The 20,904-nt window shown below is 58.6% G+C and overlaps 3 protein-coding genes across 3 annotated transcripts in view; all 3 read left to right on the top strand.

Moving 5' to 3' along the window:
- Positions 1-20,904, top strand: part of TP73 (tumor protein p73) — a 680,368-nt gene that overhangs the window by 75,007 nt on the left and 584,457 nt on the right. The window lies entirely within an intron of this gene.
- CCDC27 (coiled-coil domain containing 27) lies at positions 821-15,633 on the top strand. Its single transcript, XM_004272551.2, has 12 exons — positions 821-1,124; positions 1,660-1,792; positions 2,803-2,913; positions 3,477-3,634; positions 6,469-6,648; positions 7,382-7,477; positions 7,757-8,090; positions 8,307-8,437; positions 10,909-10,986; positions 11,230-11,442; positions 13,673-13,777; positions 15,272-15,633. The coding sequence occupies exons 1-12, from the start codon at positions 939-941 to the stop codon at positions 15,395-15,397; spliced, it is 1,851 nt and encodes a 616-aa protein (XP_004272599.1). The 5' UTR covers positions 821-938; the 3' UTR covers positions 15,398-15,633.
- SMIM1 (small integral membrane protein 1 (Vel blood group)) lies at positions 16,645-20,788 on the top strand. The gene is made up of 4 exons (XM_004272315.3): positions 16,645-16,705; positions 17,039-17,165; positions 18,898-19,025; positions 19,330-20,788. The coding sequence occupies exons 3-4, from the start codon at positions 18,916-18,918 to the stop codon at positions 19,454-19,456; spliced, it is 237 nt and encodes a 78-aa protein (XP_004272363.1). The 5' UTR covers positions 16,645-16,705; positions 17,039-17,165; positions 18,898-18,915; the 3' UTR covers positions 19,457-20,788.

The raw sequence follows: 20,904 nt of genomic DNA, 5'->3' as shown, positions 1-20,904 counted from the left end.
AAATGTACCATTCAATGGCATTGAGTCCATCTGCAGCGATGTGCTACCATCACCCCTATCCAGTTTCAGAACATTTTCATCCCCCCACAGAGGAGCCCTGGGAGCCATGTGTCGTCACTCCCCGTTCCTCCCTCCCTCCTGCCCTAGGAAATCAATGTGTTCTGTCTTGGTAGATTTGCACATTCTGGACATTTCAAATAAATGGAATCACACACCATGTGGCCTTCTGTGTCTGGCTGCTTTCACTGAAGAGAATGTTTTCGACGTCAAACTGCAGTTTGAGAAACATGAAGTGGCCAAAAAGAAAATTTTTCAAGTAGCAGCCTGGATGCAGAGAAACATCGACACCAATTCTTTGTGTCCTTTGCAAGCCTGAGGCCTGTGTGTCCAAGAATCGGATGGTGGGAATTTAGCAAAATCACAGTAAGTCTCTCTCCTCTATCCCAATTCCATTTTTTAAAAAGAAGTACATACAGTATTCAGGTGTTAAGAAATATGTCTAAAGTGTGGACTTTAATTGAAAAGGTTAAATTTTCACATCAGAGCCACTGACACAGTGTCAGATTGTTAAATAAGGTGAAATACTAATGATGGGGAAAAAAGAAAACAGAAGAATGGGCTGCTAATGCCTCGGGGCACTTCTCCTGCGCTTGTAACATTCTGTGTGTACAGCGAAGCAGCTTCTGGTTCCCCTTCCCAGCCGAAAATTAAGACAGATGACAGGTGCTGTTTCTATGGAGACATCTGTGATGTCATAGACTGCTCCCAGGACCCCTTAGGATGTGGAGCTCGGGAAGCTGGTCTTCTCCTGGCCTGTGCTTGGACCTGCACATCCATAACTGAGGCTGTGTTCCCCTCGACACCCTGCTCCAGACCCGGAGGATAGGTCCAAGTCATCATTCAGGTGGCCAACCTTGGCCCTCTGCTCCACGTTCCCGATGTTACCCATCAGAGCCAGCACGCCCAAGAAGAAAAGTCTGGTGCCCAACTGGATAGAGAAGGGCCTGATCGTCCTACGGCAAGTGTCCAGCCGGAACGAACAGACCCCAGAATGGAAACTTCGCCAAAAAGAGCGCTCCCTCAGCAAGTCAGCTCAGGCCATCAACTGCTACTACAGGAAGATGGTACGGAGTCTCGGGAAAAAGGATGGCCCGGCCACACGCAGGTCATCAGGAGATGACCTGCTTCTCCCACTGGATGAAAGGCCTTGAGGGTGGGGGGCTAATAAGAGCATCCCAGATCAGCTTGGCTGATGGATTACAGTGGGTGGATTCTGGGAGTGGATGGAGACTGGGAGAGAAGATGCAGTGTCTGCTCTGAGCCTTCCTTAGGGAAGTCTTGAGAAGGAGGGAATGGGGAGGAGAGAAAATAAGGAAGAGAAAGCGCGGGCGGGAAGGTTCAGGCAGGTACCACGCGCTGGGGGAGACTGGAGAGCCACCACACTCCCCAGGGCCCTCCTGAGTGGACTTGACTCTGGGCTCAGCCGACTGCAACTTGTAAAGCAAGGTCCCCACGGCCCTCATCAAGCAGCCAGTCTTCCGGGTGGGGACAGCCCACTGGGATCGGCACACACGGCAGGCCCTGGTGCTCCGCCAGAAGATGGGAGAGGGGCTTCCCGGTTCCCTCTTCTCCTGCTGGTCTCATTTTCCTGCTCCTCAGAGCGATTTCAACAAGGACACCAGCCCCCAGGACAGCGGCTTCCTGTCTGAAATGGAGGAGCTCTGGCACAAGTTTCTCACACGTCCGGGCTGTCCCCAGTTCAGCACCAGGTCCACGTCCATGACCCACTATGGTTAGCGTGCCCAGCGGGGCCCCACGTGGGCACACCCCCTCCACCCAACCACCCAACCCACCCCTCAGAGTCCGGGACCCGCACGGGGTCCTGGCACACAGCAGCCTGCGGGGGTGGCCAGAGGGGACGTGTGCAGTGGCCACAGCTGCTGCTTCTGAAATTGGCTCTCAGCTGAGGCCAGAGTGGGAGGGGGAGGGAGGGAAGGAAAGGCCTGTATTTCTGGTCTCCCAGCCCTCTTGCTTTTCCTATGGTCTCACTCACCAAGATTCAATAGAGTTGGGACAGGGGAGGAGAAGGTTGAAGGTTCTGGAAGCTTCAGGAAAGAGGTCCATAGGGCCAAAGGCAGCGCATTAGGGACCAAGCCCTGAAAGGAGCCTTAGCAAAACTGTCATCTGAGCCTACGTTGCTCTGATATGGATGAGAGACTCCGAGAGGGCAGCTAAGGGCCCAGCCGTCACCCGAGTGGCATCGGTCAGGCCAGGTGTCATCCCAGACCTCCAGCTCCGGGACCTAGGCTACTCCCATTTCCCCACACATGGCATTTTCCTTAGTGGTGTTGACATGGAGGCCGAGTGCCTGCAGCCAGCAACTGGGGTCCTGTCTGTGGATCTCAGGCGGCAGTCAGGCAAAAGTAGGGCCCCGCCCACCCGTCCAGGCTCTAAGCTTCCCGTTCTCAGTGCCAGGGCCTCAGAGAGCAGCCAGCACTCCAGGACTTAGAGGAGGAGCCACTTTTACGGGAGGGAACGGGGCTGCCCTCCAGGGAAGGGGAGGCACCAACTTGCAGAGCTTAAGTTGCACTGATCGGTTTCAGGTGGACACACCCGTGGTGGGTAGGGGGACAGAACTACGCTTCGATTCAGTCGCGTAGTCAAATCCTATGCGTCCGCTGAGAAAACCACCTTGAACCCTACCCAGCACTTAAAAGGAAAGGAAATACTAGTCTCTGTCCTGGAGGTCTTGGGAAGACTCGGCCTTAGCCGTCATCTGTTGGCACGTTTACCGTCCTGCAGGTTCAGCCACGACTCTCGATCTCCCCGAGGACAGGTGCATCAGCTCTGAGACCTGGAAGGTGACTGAGGACCTGCTCTCTGGTCAGGAGGGCTTGGACATGAAGGTGGACGGTGAGGACGGCCCTGCTGGGCACGTGTGACCCATGGGGTTCTCTCCTCGGACCCCAGCCCTGAGGTCCTCTGCCTTCATCTGCAGGGACCCCTGCTCCCCGCAAAGCCACCCGATCATGTCCCATGGAACTCCCTTCCTAGGACCGCCTGCCTGGCCCTATGTACCTTCCACAGGCTCCTGGGATGCATCCCTCCTTGATTAGAGGGACCCACGTGCACTGTTCCTACAGACAAACACTTTTGTTTATCCAGAGGTGAAATCCACCCCCCCTTGAATTTGCCTGAATTCAAGGAAACTCCTCAAAAGTGTCCCCTGTGCACAGGGCAGAGTCAGGATGTCCCCTCTTGTCCTGACCCCCAGGCTCTGGGAATCTTGAAGCGTGCTTTGATGCTCTCATACACACTGGGCTGGGTGTAGGGGACGGACAAGGGTGTAGAGGAGCCCAGCTGGGCAGGGAAAGGTTTCAGGGGGAATCTTGAAAGGGGGATGTTATGGAAGATCCGGGGCAACTCAGCTGGGGGGGAGTCTGACCGACCCCCCCCGCCACCCCGCCTCTTGACAGGCTGCCAACTTCCCTTTAGTAAGAGTGCCTGCGAGTTCAATTACCTTCGGAAGAAGAGTGAAGCCCAGGTGTTGAGCCCGGCCCCCAGCAACCTGGTCCTAGGGCAGAGCTACCCAAGGAACTGGGTACCTTGGTACATCTCCGTCATCCACGAGAAGGTACGGCCGAGCGCGGAGCCTGGGCACGGATCCTGGTCCTGGCGCCCCGGCTCCACCTCCTGCCCGAGAAGATGCCCGACCCTGGGGGTTCTTGTTCTAGTATCTCTTTGGCTGTGTAAGCAGGTCCCAGACATGGCCTGAACTGATATCCAGACCCCCTCCCATGGCTTCTACGAATCAGATGTTTGACAAGCCTAGGTCCTGCCCATCTTCATCCCTGTGGGGGACAGTTCAGGCTGGCCTGGACGTCACCCACTCTTACACAGCTCCCCCCATGAGTCAAGACCTTCAACATCCATATATTCTTTAAAATAGTAATAACCAGCTTGATGGGCAATGATCTCCCTACGGGTTGACTCATCGTGGTATCATTTTTTCATACATGTTTATGAGAGGGACTGGCCCATAATTTACCCGCCTTGTCATTCCCTGTTTGCTTTTGGTGTCAGAGTTTTCTGGCTTCATAACAACAACAACAAAAGTTGGAAAGTTTTCGCTCTTTTTCTATTTCCTGGAAGAGTTTGCATAAGGTTGGTGTTATTGCTTTGTTAAATTCTGAAGAATTCATCATTGAAGCCATCTGTACCTGGCAATTTCTTACAGGGTTGGTTTTTAAAATAACAAATTCAATTCCTTTTAAGATATTCCAACTTCCTTTTCTCTCGTTTCAGTTTTGGCAAGCTATGTTCTTCTAGGAATGTGCCCATTTCATGTAAATTTTCAAATCTGTGAGCCTAACTCTGTGCACAAGAGTCTCTGAGTATTATTCTTCCAAAGTCTGGAGAAGATTCTGCAGAAGATTGCCTGTTTTTTTGTTCCTGACATCGTTAACTTGTGCCTTCTCTCTTTTTCTCTCCACCAGTCTTATCAATGTTAAAAGTCTTCTCTTAGGGGCTTCCCTGGTGGCGCAGTGGTTGAGAGTCCGCCTGCCGATGCAGGGGACGCGGGTTCGTGCCCCGGTCCAAGAGGATCCCACGTGCCGCGGAGCGGCTGGGCCCGTGAGCCATGGCCGCTGAGCCTGCGCGTCCGGAGCCTGTGCTCCGCAACGGGAGGGGCCACAACAGTGAAAGGCCCGCGTACCGCAAAAAAAAGAAAAAAAAAAAATCTTCTCTTAGAATTAGCTTCATGGGTTTTTTTTTTAACGTTTTTGTTTTTGTTTTAAGCTCGTGACACTCTAGTGACAATTATGGAAATGTCACACAAAATGCTGTGTAGTTGGTGGGCACACAATGGGGACTCAGGAGCCCTGATAGGGTGGGTTCATGAGTATTCATTTTAGCTTTATTCCCGAAACTCTTTAGAGTTCACAATTTAAAAAGCATCCCAACCATTGGAACAAGCAATTCCACTTTGGAAAATAGCCTGAGGATAAAATCAGATAGAGTCTCACAGGTATACGTAAAAGGATGCTTTTGCAGTGCCGCTAGGAGAAGGAATTCCAGCGGAAGGGCTGCAGGCTGGGCTGCCACCAGGGGCTCACAACATGTCCTCAGGGTCCTCGTTCCCTCACCTCTCTGTTCGTCTGCCCTGTGGTAGGTAGCACCACCTGCAGAAGCAAGGTTGTGCTGTTGCAAAGTCAGCAGCCCCAGAGGAAAGGAGCGTCCCCTTCCCGGGAACCGTGTCTGGTTTGGACACATCGTGTTTAAATCACCATGGCCTGGGTGAAGAAATGGGATTTCTCCATGACTATTTTAACATAATACTATAAATAATTCCCATATACCCTCCAGATTCCCCGAATGTTAAAATGTTGCCGATTTGCCCTGTCCTCCTCTCCCCGCCGTACCCCATCTCCCTATATCATCCATTCTTGTCCTGAGTTTTAAAAATTCTCTTCCTGGGCTTCCCTGGTGGCGCAGTGGTTGGGAGTCCGCCTGCCGATGAAGGAGACGCGGGTTCGTGCCCCGGGTCCGGGAGGATCCCACATGCCGCAGAGTGGCTGGGCCCGTGAGCCATGGCTGCTGAGCCTGCGCGTCCGGAGCCTGTGCTCCGCAGCGGGAGAGGCCACATCAAAGAGAGGCCCGCGGACAGGAAAAAAAAAAAAAAATCTCTTCCTGCTGTGTTCTTTAGGCTAAATTTCCAGTTCTTTTTCTGAATTCTTGAGCTGGATACTTAGATCTTTGATTGTCCATTGTTTCCCCTGATCCATGCGTTCAAAGGCTATAAATCTGTCCTTAATCACAGCTTTCTAGTCGCCCGTCTTGACGTGTCCAAATGTTTGTTATCATTCAGTTTAAAATATTTTCCAACTTCCTTTGTGACTTCTTCTTGGACTCGTGGACTCCGTGGAAGCCTGTCACTTAACTCCTAGTTATCTTTTCCTTCTAGAATTCTGTCTCTGACCCCTTCCCTCTTGCCTGGAGAATTCCCTTTAGTATTTCTCTCAGTTATTCAGCTCTGCTGGCGACGAATTCTTCCAGTTACTGTTTGTCCAAAAACACCTTTATTTTGTCTTCAGTTTTGAATAATTAAGGGCATGGAGGTTTTGAGAGTGGATGGTTGAGGGGCAGTGGGCCCAGCCCTGACAAGCCCCTTGGAGGTGGCCCTCGGAGGGGGTGCTGGTTAGGTGTCCTCGGTCACACCTGGGGGCTGACCGGGAGCCAGGCCTGGAGATCCCCGGGCAAGGGTGGCCCTTAAGCAGGAGGTGGTTGGGGATGACGGGGGTGGGGAGGGTGGGGGGGGTGGGGAGGTGGGGGGGTGGGGGGGTGGACGGGGTCTAGGGCAGCAGGCCTGCTCTTCCTGGGCCCAGAGCTGCTGCTCTGCTGGGGGCTGGCGGTGCTGGAGGCGCGTCTGAGTGGCTTAACCGTGCCCGGGGCTGCCCTGTTTCTGCCCAGGACCGGTGCCTGTTTGCACTGGGGAAGGAAGTCCAGCGCCTCTCCGAGCTGGAGGTGCAGGTTCAGACGAAAGACGAGGAGATCCTGGCTCTCCAGGAGGAGAGGGAGGCCTTGAGAAAGCAGCTGAAATGCCTCCTGAAGAGCAAAAGCCAGGAGGCCTCGCTGAGCGAGGTCATGACGGTGAGCAGAGGCAGGCGCTCCGCGGGCGGCGGTGGCTTGGATTAGCCTGACCAGTTCTAGCTGTGCGGGTTCCGTGTCCTTGCCTGTAACATCGGGGTGGGCCCCCACCCCTCCCCCAGCTCTGGGGGGCGCCCTGGAGGAGGCGGGTCGGGGTAGGGCTCTGTGTGGCCCAGGGGAGCAGTCGCCGAGTCTGAGAACGGACTTCTTTCACGTCTGGGGATACAGCCAGTGTTTATGCTGGGTCCTCGCGTGAAGTGGGGACTGGAGGCTTCCGACCACCACCGGACCCTCTGGCCGCCGCCAGAAAAGCTACCCAGGCACCGATGGTGGGGGACTGGTGGGCGGGGACAGCAGGAGTCTGGAGAGGCCTGGAAGCATCGTCCTGTGACCCCCGTTCCCCGGCCTCCTGGGGGCTGTCAGGCGTGAGCGGGCAGTGCAGGGCGGTGACCTGCGGGCACGTCTGAGGTCGGGCCCCTGCCAAACTCCTCCAGACGAGCGTGCTCGTTACTGCCAGGCCACTTGCCAGGGCTGTTCCTGGGGTGGGGGGGAGCCAGAAACAATACGGCCTCCCAGGGCTGCCATCTGCACACTATGGCCCCCTGCCCACTGACAGGGCACCCCTGGCAGGAGGACGGTGGGTCCCCCTTCCAGGAAGACAGGTCTCGGCAGCACGGCCCCTGGGGGAGCTGAAGGTGCAGATTGAAACCCTGAGGCTCCCACGGGCCTCTTGCAGGAGTGGCCGGCGGAGTCGGAGCCGAAGCTGCAGGGGAGACTGAACACCCTTAGGACCTTCCTCGGAGGCAAGGAGGAGCCGGAGCACAGGCAGCAGGTGCGGGCTGGCCGGGGCCTCCTCTCCCAGGCTGCCCACGCGATGCCCAGGCCACAGGCTCCCACCTGCTGTCCGCACCCGGTGGTCCCCGCCCAGGCAAAACCCTCGGCCACACTGGAGGGGAGCAGGGGAGGGGTGATGGGGCAGCTCCTGGAGATGCAGCCCCGGCCCCGCCCCCTGGGGGCCCCCTTCGCAGTGCACCCTCTGCCCCCGTGAATGGCCGAGCCCCTTTCCACAGGGGTCCCGCAGTCCTGCCCAGCATGCCCGTCCCTCCCCCAGATGCAGGGAGAGCACGCCATGACCGACAGAGGCAAGGACCTGGAAGGAGGCAGCTACGAGGAGGAAGAAGGCCTGGAATGGGAGGCCGAGCTGGCGGCGGACGAGGGGGCGAGGGCCAGTGCCAGCAGGAAGGGGATTCTGCAGGAGAAGGCGGCGACGGTGGTGGCCGCAGAGGGCGCCGCGGAGGGGGAGGCCGTGGGCGGGAAGAGGGCTGCCTCCATGGCCCACACCTTCACGGGGGAGCTGAGAGCCCAGCTGGAGAAGCATGAACAGCTGGTCCGGGAGTTCCAGTTCCAGCTCGAGATCACGAGGACCAGACACTCCCTGGCAACAGGTGGGAAGTTGGAGGATGGTGAGGCGGGGCCAGCAGCGAGCATGCCCAGCTCTGCCGGCTTTGCCCCGTGTCCCTCTCAGCCGGGACCATGTGGCGGCGGCACTGGAGCCCCGGGGTGGGAGCCAGCAGCCCTCAGCCTGCAGTCTCAGCCTGGAGCCCCCGGGATGATGCAGTGACCAGCACCCTCTCCTCCCCTCTCACTGTCGCCTCACCCAGGAGCCATCATGTCTTTACAACGACAAATGGAAATCCAAGAGTCCCAGCTGCAGAGCTTCAAAATGGAGAACGAGGCCTTGCAGAAGGAGCTGCGAGAGCGGAAGCAGCAGCTGCAAGCCATGTCCGACAAGGTGGCGGTGTCCTCCGTCACGTCACAGGCGTCCTCCCTCTGGGGCTCTGGGACCGGTGCCGTCTGTCCCATCCCCCTGATGGAGACACTTGACTAGGGAGCTGATAGTGGCGGAGCTGGGGTTCACACCCTGCCCCGCCGTGCTCTGCGCTGCCCTCTGTTCCCAGCAGTCATCTCTGTCTCCTGGGCCACTGGGCTCCTGGCCATTTCTCAAGCATCTCCTGGCCCCTGGGTCCCAGGGCTGAGACCCGCATGGACATTAGGGAGATCGCCACTGCAATGAGCCCAGTGCATTGGTGACCTTAGGGATATCGCCAATGCACTGAAGCATTTGTATTTTTTAATTGAATTTTATTTTTTGGCCACGCTGAATGGCTTGCAGGATCTTAGTTCCCCGACAGGGATTGAACCCGGGCCCTCGGCAATGAAAGCACGCGTGGAGTCCTAGCCCCTGGACCGCCAGGGAATTCCCTGAAGCATTTTTAGCTTTTATTTTTATCCAAGTTTCTTGTGCACAAAGCTACACAGCTTAAGGAACCAAACAGTCCCACGGGCTTATTATGCGAAACAGGAGTCTGACCCTTCTCTTTCTCATTTGCCCATCCCCCAAGACAACCGCTTTCAACTCTTCTAGCTGATTCTTGAAGGCTGGCTCTTCGTATCTCGAGATTGCCTGCTTACAATGCCCATTCTAGATGTTTCTCCATCTTGGCATCATCTAACGCCTCCCTCTTTCCTCGCTTGCCTCCCCAGCCCGGGAACCCCTCCCCCTCCCCGTACTATTCCATCACGGCGTCAGTGAGTGGACGCTGCATTTACACCATTGAGACGGTTATCAGGGGCACACGCACGTGACCGGAACACACGTTTTGTGAAACAGTATTAAGATCCATCAACCACATTTTAAAGCCACTGCCATCCACATCTTTTCTCTTTCTTGACCTACTCCCATAGTTTCACTGGAGCACATCCTTCAGTAGTTTTTTTGAGAAAGGTGAGTGAAGGTAAAATTTGGGGGACATCGTAAGGACATTCTGCAAATGTCCTTCTTCTACACATTAATAGAATCTGGTTGGAATAGAATTCCGGTATGGCTAGCACTTTCCCTCAGCAGTGTGAAGGCATTGCTCCACGTGTCCGAGCTTCTAGGGTTCCTGGTGGGAAGCCCAAACTCATCCTGACCCTTGCACTTTCTTACAGCATAGTTTTTGGTGGTGCTTCGTTTCTCTCTGGAAAGTTGCAAGATGCTGCCTTTGTCCCTTGTGTGCAGAAGCTTCCATAGTTGGGACTTACTAAGGGTCTGTTTTCATTTGTCCTGGGCGCTCAATGGGCAACTGGAAACTTGTGTCCTTCAGTTCTAGAATTTTTCTTTGTTTATATAGTTTTTATTTCGTTCTCTCTGTTTCCTCTGAACCCTCCTTCTGGCACCTCCATCAATCGGCCAGTGGACCTCCCCTTCTGGTCTCTTTTTTCCTTCCTGTCTCTTCCCTCCTACCTTTCATCGCTTTGTCTTTCTGTTCCTTTTATGAGATTTCCTTAACCTTGGCAACAGCCCTCCTCCTGAGCTTTAATTTTGCTCATTTACGGTTCCCAAGGTCTTGCTTTTGCTCTCTGAGTGTTCCTCTCCCGCTTTTTTGGAAGCACACTCTCGTTTTGTTTCTCAATTGCAGTATGTCTCTGACCTCGCTGAGCGCGTAAGTGATCATTATGCGTTTTGGCTTCTTGTGCCATTTCTATCTCCTATAAGCTCCTTTTGTAAGTCTGGTTTTGGTTTCTGTTATTCCTGCAAGAATCTTGCTCCAAGGTCAGAACTGCCTGGAATCTCTGAGCCCCTGAGTGATAATTTTGTGCTTTACGGCAGAGAGCTGGTCTTGGGCATTTCAGTGGAGAGTTAGTTCAGTGGTCATGTTGTTGGGTCTCTCCTCTTGGTTTGCCCAGATTCTCCTGGAATCTGGGAAACTGGGAAAATTCCTTTCCCGGAAAGTAAAGGCCCAGCTGCCGGTGTTTTAGGACCAAGTTGGGCAGAGGCTGCAGTCTCCACATTCAGCCCCCACAACCTGTGCCTGGAGCTGGGGGTCTCCACCAAGTGAGCTTGGCATCTCCCGGGCCAGAGACCCCCTGCGGCCCCCCGGCATCAAGTCTCCTGCCAGGTGGAAAAGGGGCAGGCGCTCGGCAGCTCCTGGTCAGGGACGAGTCTGCGGCTCCTGGTTTCTGAAATGATGTTCCTCGTCGTGTTGGTTTCCACGTCCAGAACAGCCCAGCACCACCAATTTCTGAGATGTCCAGGGCCTCTGACGGCTCTCCCCACTGCTGGCTCTGGAGTCAGCTTCCCAAGTGGGTTTGGTGCCGCTCCTCCTCCCCTCCCTGTCCAGCAGAAACCAACCGCGGAGCTTTCGTCTTACTGAGGTTCAGGGAGGGGGCTGTCTGGTGTCTCACCCCCAGCCCCTGAGCGAAGCCCCCTCTGCCTTGCAGTTCTCCAACCTCCGGGAAGACAAGAAACACATGGAGATGATGGGACTGATCGAGAAGGAAAACCTTCTCCTCCGACAGGTGTCTGTGGGGTGGTCAGGGGGCAGCCGCAGGCCCGGATGGTGACGGTGGGGGGAGAGGAAGCTGGCAGATCCCTCACCGCTGGGCAACACCCCATTCAGCAAATCCAGAAGCACAGACACCCACAGGGGTCCCTGCCACGGCCAGGGCCGGGCTGACTTGAAGAGCTCAGGGAGAGGTGGCCGTCTTCAGGGGAAGGAGGGGGGGCAGGTGGGCCTACTGCGCCATCTCTCTGCCCCCCAGCAAGTGTCAGAGCTGGAGAAGGAACTGGTCAAGCGGGAATGGACCATCTCGGAGTTGGAGGCCAAGGTCAGCCAGCTGCAGGCCCAGGTGAACCAGAGCCAGGACTATCTGCAGAGGCGGAAGCAGCTGCAGGAGGAGATGCAGAACAAGAATGAGATGATCCAGCGGGCGGAACAGCAGGCCCACGTGGCCCTGGAGAGCGCCCAGTCCAGGGTACGCCCGGCTCCCCCCTCCTGAGGGCCTGCTCCGGGGCCCTCGCCCAGCGCTGCCCAGCGCCGACCCTGGGGACTGTGCACGGGTCCTCTGGCTCACCCCCCAGCCCTTGTGTCCAGGAATGCTGGTGGAGGAGGGGGCAAGGGTGCAATGGGCGTGGCAGCCTTAGACGTAGGAGCCGGAGGGTGCCGCGTGTCGGGGCTTTGTCTATGGAGGAGCCCCTTGGGTTGTGCTGTGAAAGGGACCCAGGGGTGTGGGTGGCCAGCCAGGAAGGAGAAGGGCTCTGAGGTGGGAGAGAAGCAGTAATAATAATGCCGTCCATGTATAACTTAGAGAGCACTTGCTGTGGGTCAGGAGCTGTTCGGAGCATTTATTAAGGCATTCAACCCTGTTAACAAAGCTGGGATGTGGCTTTCATGAGTGTCCTCACCTGATAGATAGGAACCTGCAGCAGAGAAGGCAAATGGTCCATCTGAGGTCCCAGAGCTGAGTGGACGTGGTGCTAGGGTGTGAAGTGCAGGGTCTCCATTCTGAGCTCCCCATTAGATGTGAGCAAAGGCATGGGGCGGGGGATTTAAGAGGGACCCGTCAGAGATCTGCCTTGATTGAGTCCAAAACCAGCAAAGGTAAAGGCCCCAAGCTTGCAGGCTTTTGAAATAACATTTTCCCCACTCACCCACCGGGAGTGCCACCTGTAACCAGCCGTGTTCTCCATCCTGTTGGGGCCGGCCTCCTGCTGGCCAGCTGACAGCATCACTGAGCCCCTCTCCCTTGCCTGTTATCTTTTATAAAACTGTGTTTCCCATCCAGCAGCATTCCCAGTTAAATCACTAGATGGGTGACGGTGTATAGATGGTTCCATTTCTAGTGGGTTTGGTGGAGCCCAGAATGCTGTGTTGAGAAAGGTTCTGAGGCTCAGTCTGGGGTCGGCAGGAAGTAGTGCCATGACCAGTGAGTGATGCCTGAGACAGGCCCGGCTGTGGGGCACCGTGGATGGTTGCCCCGGGTGACTACCACCCCTTACCCAGCAGGAGGCACCTCTGGTACAGAGGGCGAGCCCCCGTTTCCCTCATGACCCCTGTACCTAGCATGGTGCCTGGCACAGAGCTGGCATTAATCCATGTTGGAAAGAAGGAAAGGAAGCCCTCTGCCCCCTCCAAGTCCAGGGGCTTGTGGCATCCCTGTCCCAGAGGCAAAGTGGACCGACTTGCGTGGCGTTAGGCAATGCCACATCTCTCCAGCGAGGCTCTCCCTCAGCATTTCTACATTGGCAGGGCCCCCGGACACTGAGGGTGAGAAGCTGGAGCTGAGCTTGTCACCGTGACTTGGGGGACACTGTCTGGGGGCTTCTGGGGTGCAGATCGGAGGAGTTTATTCTGAAATTACTGGGAGGCATGATTCACTCTCCTCTGCGGAGGTGGGCTGGGGCCCTGAGCACCCACAAGGATGCTGATGGCAGAAAAAGACTAGACAGCCTCAGGGGTCCATTCTGCTTAACGCCTGGTTAACGCCTGGTTAACGCCTGGTTAACCGTTTAATGCAGATGCCCACAGCATGGAGGAAGGGAGGGAGTACAATGACCAAAGGGGGGCTAACAGAGTCTGCAGGACGTTTTCTGCGCCACTGACAGTCTCCTGGGGGTCAGCAGGAGACTGTGGCTGAAGCTCCTTCAGGGAAGGGGGGGAAGGTCTGCGGCTCATTTGGAGATTTTTGTTTGTTTGTTTTGTTTTCTTGTGGTATGCGGGCCTCTCACTGTTGTGGCCTCTCCCGTTGCGGAGCACAGGCTCCGGACGCACAGGCCCAGCGGCCATGGCTCACGGGCCCAGCCGCTCCGCGGCATGTGGGATCTTCCCGGATCAGGGCACGAACCCGCGTCCCCTGCATCGGCAGGCGGACTCTCAACCACTGCGCCACCAGGGAAGCCCCGGAGCTTTTGTTTTGTTTTGACCACATGCAGGTTTTGCTTTTTCAATTAAAAACAAACAACAAAAGCTTGGTGTGGCAGAAAGTCTTTGCACTTTGGTGTTAAGCTTCCTGGGTCCAGGTGGTGATCTGGCACCTTCTAGCTCTAAGGCGACCACGCTGACCTCTCCCACCCTGACTCCAATTCCTAAAGCCAGGAAACATGAGGCCAGGTCTACCTTCCCTAGACCCTCAGCGAGGTGGCAGGTGCGGAGGTTGCTGCCTCCTCCGCTAAAGGCGAGCTTGGTTATTTTCCCTGCGCTCACAGCTCGAAAGACTAAGAAACAAGATCATCCAGGCCACCTTCAACACCATAGGATTCAAGTCCTTGGCCACCGAGATCTCTGACAATGACATCCTGGAAGCCTTGCAGGTATATCCAGCCTTCTTGTCCCCGGGGCCACGTCTCCACACCAGCGCTCCAGGGTCTGCAGCTGGGGGCAGAGGGGAGAGGCCTGGATGGGAGGCTAGGGACCCCCATTCTTGTCCTGGTGATGTCACCCTTTTACCGTGACCCCAGAACTGTCCTTTCTCTCTGCTTAGGCAGAGGGGACTAGGTCTCCCTAATGGGTGGCAATGTCCCCAAGCTGCTCTCAGCATCCAGCGCCCAGCAGCAGCTGCTGCAAACCCACCCAGTGCAGTAGGGAGGGGACCAAACTGCTGGGTCCTGGGCATTTTCCTGCAGCAGGAGCCCATCCCCAGGCTCCGCCCAGCTCAGCCTCCTCCAAGGATGCTACTTTGCAGCTCAGCCTGGCCTCCGCTGGAATCCCTGCTGAGCCAGGAGTCTGGCACGGACCCTCTCCCCGGCCTTGGTCCATGCCAGCTCCTCACTGACAGGCAGAGGACTCAGAGGGGCAGGGCGGTGAAGGGGAAATAGTGCAGCTTTGGGGTGGCAGGAGTGAGTCACCACCTCCTGGACCTTAGCTTCAAAGCTGTGGGCCGGTCACTTGACTTCGCTGAGCCGTAGAGCTTCCCTCTGTACCCGGGACAGCGTGCCTGCCTTCCAGGCACCACGGGGCCCACAGCTCTGGGAGGAAAGCACCTGAAAGACAGGTGCTCCGTGCGGGGCCCCAAGCCTCCTTCGACAGCACAGCCCTAGACCCCAGCAGCTACCCATGACCTGCCACTGGTCCACACTTCCCTGGGGCTGGGTTCCTTTCCTCTGTGAGGGGGGGCGGGGAGTTAATGGTGCTCTTGTAGGGTGGCCACAGCCCTCAGGGCAGAGGGGACCTCTGCATGGGGACCTGGGGAGAGGTCTCTGTTGTTTGGGGCCTGGGGCCTGGTTACTGTTGTTTGTGGGAGGGGAAGAGGGAGGAAGGAGAGAGAAGATGGGAGGGATGGGGGATGGGAGGGGGGGGATAGGAGGAGTCGTCACCATCACCCAGTAGCCAGGGAAAACCCCCTTCCTTTGCCAATGCCCCACACAAACCAGCAATGGGCCAGCCAGAAGGAGGCTGAGGAGGGGCGGGACAGCCTTCCCTGCGCCCAGGACAGAAGGGACTTGAGGTTAAGACTTGACGGCCTCTGAGGTCTCTGGGAGTCTGGGCTCCCAGCAATTCCCAGAGGACTAAGAAGTGCATTTGGGGCAGACTCCAGGGGTGAGATGACCTGGAGCCGATGGTGGGCATCTCTCCCCAGCTCCGAGTTCTGTGGCTTCACCCCTGTTCCTGGATCAGCCGTGGTGGGAGGGCTTTCAGAACAGAAATTGGCAAATGCTACAAACCAGAGCTTTTTATTTTCTCCTGGAGAACAGGTTGCAAATATTCACCAGCACAGCACTGAGGCAGCGGGCTCTTCTCGGGGAGGGAAGGGTGGTGTCCCAGGAGCCTGCAAGGACTGGGCACACGCTCCTGCATGTCTTTTCTAGGGGATCATCTCAGAGAGAACTGACTACTACAACCAGTTGAAACAGAAGGGGATTAAAGTGCCCCCCCTGCAGCAGTCGGAGATCTTATCCTCACCCAGCAAGTCCAAGAAGATAACCTCCAAGTAGGCCCAGCTAGGACCCCAGGCGCAGCCAGTCCAGTGGAGGCCAGGACCCAACCTGGGTGTGCCCTGTGTGCCCCCCTTCTCCTCCGTCAGCCCCCATGGCCTCACCCTTGCGCCCAGATTCAGAATTACACCTGCTGTTGGCCACCGTCTCACCTTCTCCTTCACTAGCACACACAGGGGAGCTTGGGCTACATGGACACCCCCCATTCCAAAACTCACTCGTTGGGATCAGCACAGCAGCCTGCACCCCTGGCTCCTTCCTGGGAAGACCCCACGCTGAGCAGGGTGCCCTCTGGTGGTGCCAGGTGTAGGAGGCCTGAGACTGGGCTCCTGTCCACCGCATTCGGTTCAGACCCCAGAGCGGTCCTTCTCTGCCGCACACACCTGCGGCGGTTCCCCTGACAGGGGCTCCCCAGCTGGGGCACTGTTTTGCTGGTGCGACCCCGTGGAAGAAGATGGGTCGGGCTGCGGCACTTCTGTTCACATCCATCGCTCCTGAGATGAAAGATCTGCGAGGACAGGCACGCTTGTCAGTGTCGTTCACAGAGACCTGTGCCCGGCACACAAACACGTGCTGAACCTAGTCAGTCCTCGGCCTCTTCTCTTTGCTCTCTACGCTCACCTGTCCACGCATTCTTTCATCCTTTCCTTCGAGCAGCGCCCGCTCGCGCATGGCCGCCCCACCCAGGCCTCTGGCCGCTCAGAGCGAGCGGAAGGCCGGCTGGCGGCTGGGGAACCTGATGACTGGGCGCCACCGAGAACAATCCGGTGTTTCGGTTCTAACCAGGCGCGCTTACCATCCCTCCTCCCCCCACTGAGCCCGCTTCTGCGCTCGAGCCCGGTTCCCGGCGGGGAAACTGCAACAGTTGAGAGGGGTCTAGGCTCTGGAGAGAGGTGCGCTCTGCGGCCCTTGCGGCTCCTGCGGCCCCGGCGGCCCTTGCTGCCCCTCGCCCCTGCAGCACGCACCTCCTGGAAGGCCTTGGGACCTCCCTCTTGCTCCGCCCCTGTCACGCCCCCGGTAACGGCCCCGCCCCTCCACCCCTCCACCAGGCCCCACCCCCGTTCCCGGAGTCCGGCGGCCTCCCACCCACGGCCTCAGATCCCGCCCCATTTATGCCCCGCCCCGACCTACCTGCCCGGCCCCTTCCCCGTGCCCCACCACCCACCGCCTCGCCCCGCCCGCCCCAGCCCTGCTCCGCCCCCGCTCAGGCCCCACCACCCACTAGGCCCCACCCCCTCCAAGGCCCCGCCCCCCTCAGGCCAGGGACACGTCCGCGGCGCGCGGAGCGGCCGGGGGCTGTCGAGCCAGGTGAGACACGGGGTCGTGGTGCGGTTTCCTCGAGTAGAAGGAGGTGGTGGGCTTGGTTTCAAGTGGGCAGTGGGCAGAGACCCCACTGGCGAGGCCCAGTTCAGCCCCCCGCCCCGCTAGGCCGCGGCCTCTGTGAGCGGCCGGCCCGGGAGAGAGGAGTTGCTGGGGTGCGGGAGGGGTTGAGGCTGTCCCGGGCCCACAGACCCCGAGGCTAACTGCCTTCGCCGCTCCTGCTGGCCGCCCGGGACGCCCCAGGGCCCCTTTCCCTTCCCTGCCCCTGGCAGCGCCGCTCGCTCCTCTTCACCTTTTCTTTATTTTCTGTCTCTCTCTAAGGTTGGAGGCATCTGAGGCTCCTCAGGTCCCGAACTGCGGGCTGGGAGGAGGTGAGATCACTGGCCGGGCTCTGACCATCTTCCTGGACCGCAGAGGCTTCGACCCCCAACGCCGGGACTCTCCCCTTGTAAGCTGTGGGCTCCTTGGAGGTGCCTTGGGGGTGAAGGGGTCTAATGTATATGCAGCCCGTGTGTGCCAAGGACTCTCTGTCCCCACACACCCCAGGAGGCGGTGGTACCCCTGAGGGCCCCAGGGCTTAGCAGGTGTCCCTGCCAGGCAGCACAGCCCCAGGGTCCTGTGACACTGTGTGGCCGTCGCGTGTGGGTTGGACAGACCATTACGAGCAGGTGAATGAAGCCCTCAGAAGCTCAGCTCCAGCACCTCACCGCTTCTGGTGGCTTTCTCCGGCCAGGACTGCTTGAGGGCCACCATCCGCGTCAGTCAGGAGCTTGTTCTGCTGCAAATAACAGGAACCCACTGTCCCAGGCTTGCACAAAGTGAGCTTGACCCTCCTCAGATCAAGAAGCTCATGGGTGGGCAGCTGGTGTGGATTTGGAGACTCAGCACCACGGGGCTGGTGTGGCAGGATATCCAGATTGCAAAGTGGCTGCTCAGCTCCAGCCATCACTTCAAGGCAGGAAGAAGGAAGTGGCTGTTCTTTTGTTCATGAAAGCAAAAGCCTCCTACCCCCTGCTGCACCCCAGCACCTTGCTCACATCTGGGTGACATGGGAAAGCAGGGGTCAGAGTATTAAGCTTGTCTTAGCCCGTGACTGTCACTTTGGGCTGGCACACTGCTGCCTGGAACAAGATGGGGACTCTGGCCACAGGAGGGAGGGTGGACATTAGGTAGGTAGCTAACAGAGCTGGCCCTTAGCCCCTTTCCTGGACACATCCTGGGAAAGCAGAACCCACGCTCAACAAATGCTTGGCCTTCCCCAGGCCTGAGACCCGGCCTGTATGGCTACCCCAGAGCACAGGATCCCACAGGAAGGACAGGCTTTGTGGCTTTGAGACAAGCTCCCTTCCTTTGTCCCATGGGCCTGGGATTTGGGAAAGGGCAAACGTGGAAGCATTTCGGGGGTTTAAGAACTGCCGGATTTCCTGAGTTTCTGGGTTCGCTTCTTGCTAAGTGGCTCACTGTGCTTTTAAGCCTCTGTGTCCCAGATTACCTGGACAAAAGGTCAGGTTTTCCCAGGCTGGCGGGAGCTGAGCAAAGTCTCAGCCCCTGGACTCCCAGCAGGGCACAGCGGTGGGTGAGGGAGGGGCTGCAACTCGGACAGGCCAGAGGACACAGCTGCTGCTGCTGCGCAGGCCAGGCGGGCCTCCTCCCCCTACTGGACAGGCTGTACCCGCTGCCCCCAGTCCGGCTGCCCGGCTTGCCCCGTCCCCTTCCTTTCCAGCCTCCAGGGATGGCTCTGGGGCCTTATCTGGCAGGAATGGGAGGAGGGAAGGCCGTTAGTTATCAGGCTTGGTGACCTGGCCCCAGCCAGGGGCCCTCCAGGGTGGCAGCAGCTCTGCCTGGAGGCCCCCCCCTGCCCTGGGGGAGCAGGCTGGGTGGAAAAGCAGCCTCTCGCATTCCTGAGGGCAGGGTTTGGCAGACTTTCAGACTCCCTGTTGGAATTCCCTCTTGCCTCCTCCCACGTGACCCTGGACAAGTGGCCTAACCCCTCTGCATCCTGGTCACCTCCCAAGCTGGATGAGAGGATGCAGGCAAAGAGCCAGCCCACCTGGCCCGTCACGGCCCCCAGGCAGACCTTCACCCCAAGAGCAGGGCCACACGAACCCTGCCCCTGGCCTCACCGGGTCTGGAACAGTGTGTCTTGGGAGGCTCAGCCCACCTTCTGCCCCTCCCGCCAGAGCCCCGTGGCCCCCAGGATGCAGCCCCAGGAGAGTAGCATCCAGTACAGTAGGTGGGAGGACAGCAGCCGGGATGAAGTCAGCGTGGCCAGCGGGCCCGGCGCACAGGAGGCCTCGGGCTGTAAGAGGTGAGGGGCTGGGAGGAGGGCCCCCCTGGCCCTGCGCAGGCCCCTCCCATCCTTCCTGCCAGCCTCTGCTCTGCGCCCACTGGGCGCCCACCCCAGGCGGTCTCGGCAGACCCGGGCCCCACACCTTCCCCGGTGTCTCCACCACTCCCCTCCCTCCTGTCTTCCAGTCCAGAGCGCCTGGGCTGCCCTCCTCCACAGTCCACCTGCCCGGGGCCCCCTCCTTCTCCTCCCCCCGCCCCCCCGCCCCCCCACCCCCACACTGGGGGCCGCCTGGGGGCTCACGTGCCTGCGGTTCTCACTCTAGGGTCTCCCGGAAGCTGTGCTCGGGCAAGCTGGGCATCTCCTTGAAGGTGCTGGGTGGAGTGGCCCTCTTCTGGGTCGTGTTCACCCTGGGCTACATCACCGGCTACTTCGTGCACAAGTGCAAATGAACGCTGCCCAGAGCATGCGCCCAGGGGCATGGGCTCGGAGGGACACCCCGTGTGCGAGAACCCCTCCGTGTACACAGACCCACCAGTCTACACGGACCTTAGTGTATACAGCCTCCCATATACACAGACCCTCCTCTCTCTACACAGGCTCCCCTCTGTGTTCACAGCCCCTCACCATGCACACAGACACTCTCCCCCAGACCAGTGCACAGACTCCAGGGGCACAGGGGGCACACATATTGGCCTCAAGCTCACGGGGACACCACTGTGCACAGCTGTCACGGGCATCCACAGGCGTACAGCCAAACAGGGACACGGGTACACAAGGACACACACCTGCACGCCTGGCGCACACAGCCACCCAGGGGCCCACGAGGCTGGGAGACTGGGCCCAGCCTGAGCTGGGGCTCAGGATACACCCAGGCTAGGCCCTCAGTCCAGGGCCCCAAGAGCTTCCTTTCTCCCCGCAGCCGAGGGCACAGGCCTGGCAGCCCCAGGGTGGGGTCGTCCCTGGGTGGGCATTGTGCGGAGCTGTGTGGCCCTGACCAGGCCCCTGCCCTCTCTGGCCCTTCTGACTCCCGTTGTGAAAGGATGGCTCTGAGGGGGTGTATGTGTGTCCCTCTGTACATCCACCCTCCCCGGGGGCTGAGTCATTTCCTGGGTAGAGGGGCCTTAGCCCTTGTCCCAGACCCGCCTCTGCATCTTCCCTCCAGGGAGGTGGACACGTTCCCCAGGGCTGTCCACCCCACAGAGTGGTCCCTGCAGGAGCCCGGCCCCTCCACCGGCACCCTGTAGGAGGCCCAGACCCTGCACACGGAGGTCATTAAATGTCTGTTGAATGAAAACACGGATGACAGTGTCTCCCGTGGGTCTCCCCGGCGAGGCGTGACTCACGGCCCCCGATGTGAGGGCAGCTGGAGGGCATCTGGACAGCGGCCGGGAGGCCTGGGAAAGGGCCTGTGAGCCTCCCGCTGGCTCTGGGCCTTGGGATGCGCCCCGTCCTGGCCAGGCCCTCTGCCGGGAGGTGGGAGCACAGGGGCAGGCCTGCGGGCGCGCATGTGGCTGGACCTGCTCCTGCCTCTCCTGACCATGGACAGCGCCTTGCCGGCTCTGCTCCGGCTCGCTTGGCCCTCGCCTGCTGTGAACTCACGCCCCAGACCCCGCAGACCCCTTGCCAGAAACACCTTCTTAGGGAATTGGTCCTCACCCCAGAACTGCCCAGAACTGAGGGCAGGAGACGAGGGACAGTCAGGATCCCTATGGCTCATAGCAAACCTGGGTGTCAGAGGCCGAGCTGGCAGGGAGGGCAGAGACCCCACGGGACTGGCCTAGGGCACAGCGGGCCCACTGCAAGTCTGCCCGGGCCGGGTGGGCGTGAGGTGGGGCTGCACCACCCAGGTGATCCCTGGCTCTGAGCCTGCTGCTGGGCTGGGGTCTCCCAGCAGCGG

This window comes from Orcinus orca, chromosome 1 (assembly GCF_937001465.1).
Source record: "Orcinus orca chromosome 1, mOrcOrc1.1, whole genome shotgun sequence".
Taxonomy (NCBI): domain Eukaryota; kingdom Metazoa; phylum Chordata; class Mammalia; order Artiodactyla; family Delphinidae; genus Orcinus; species Orcinus orca.
This window is presented reverse-complemented; position numbering and strand designations above follow the sequence as displayed.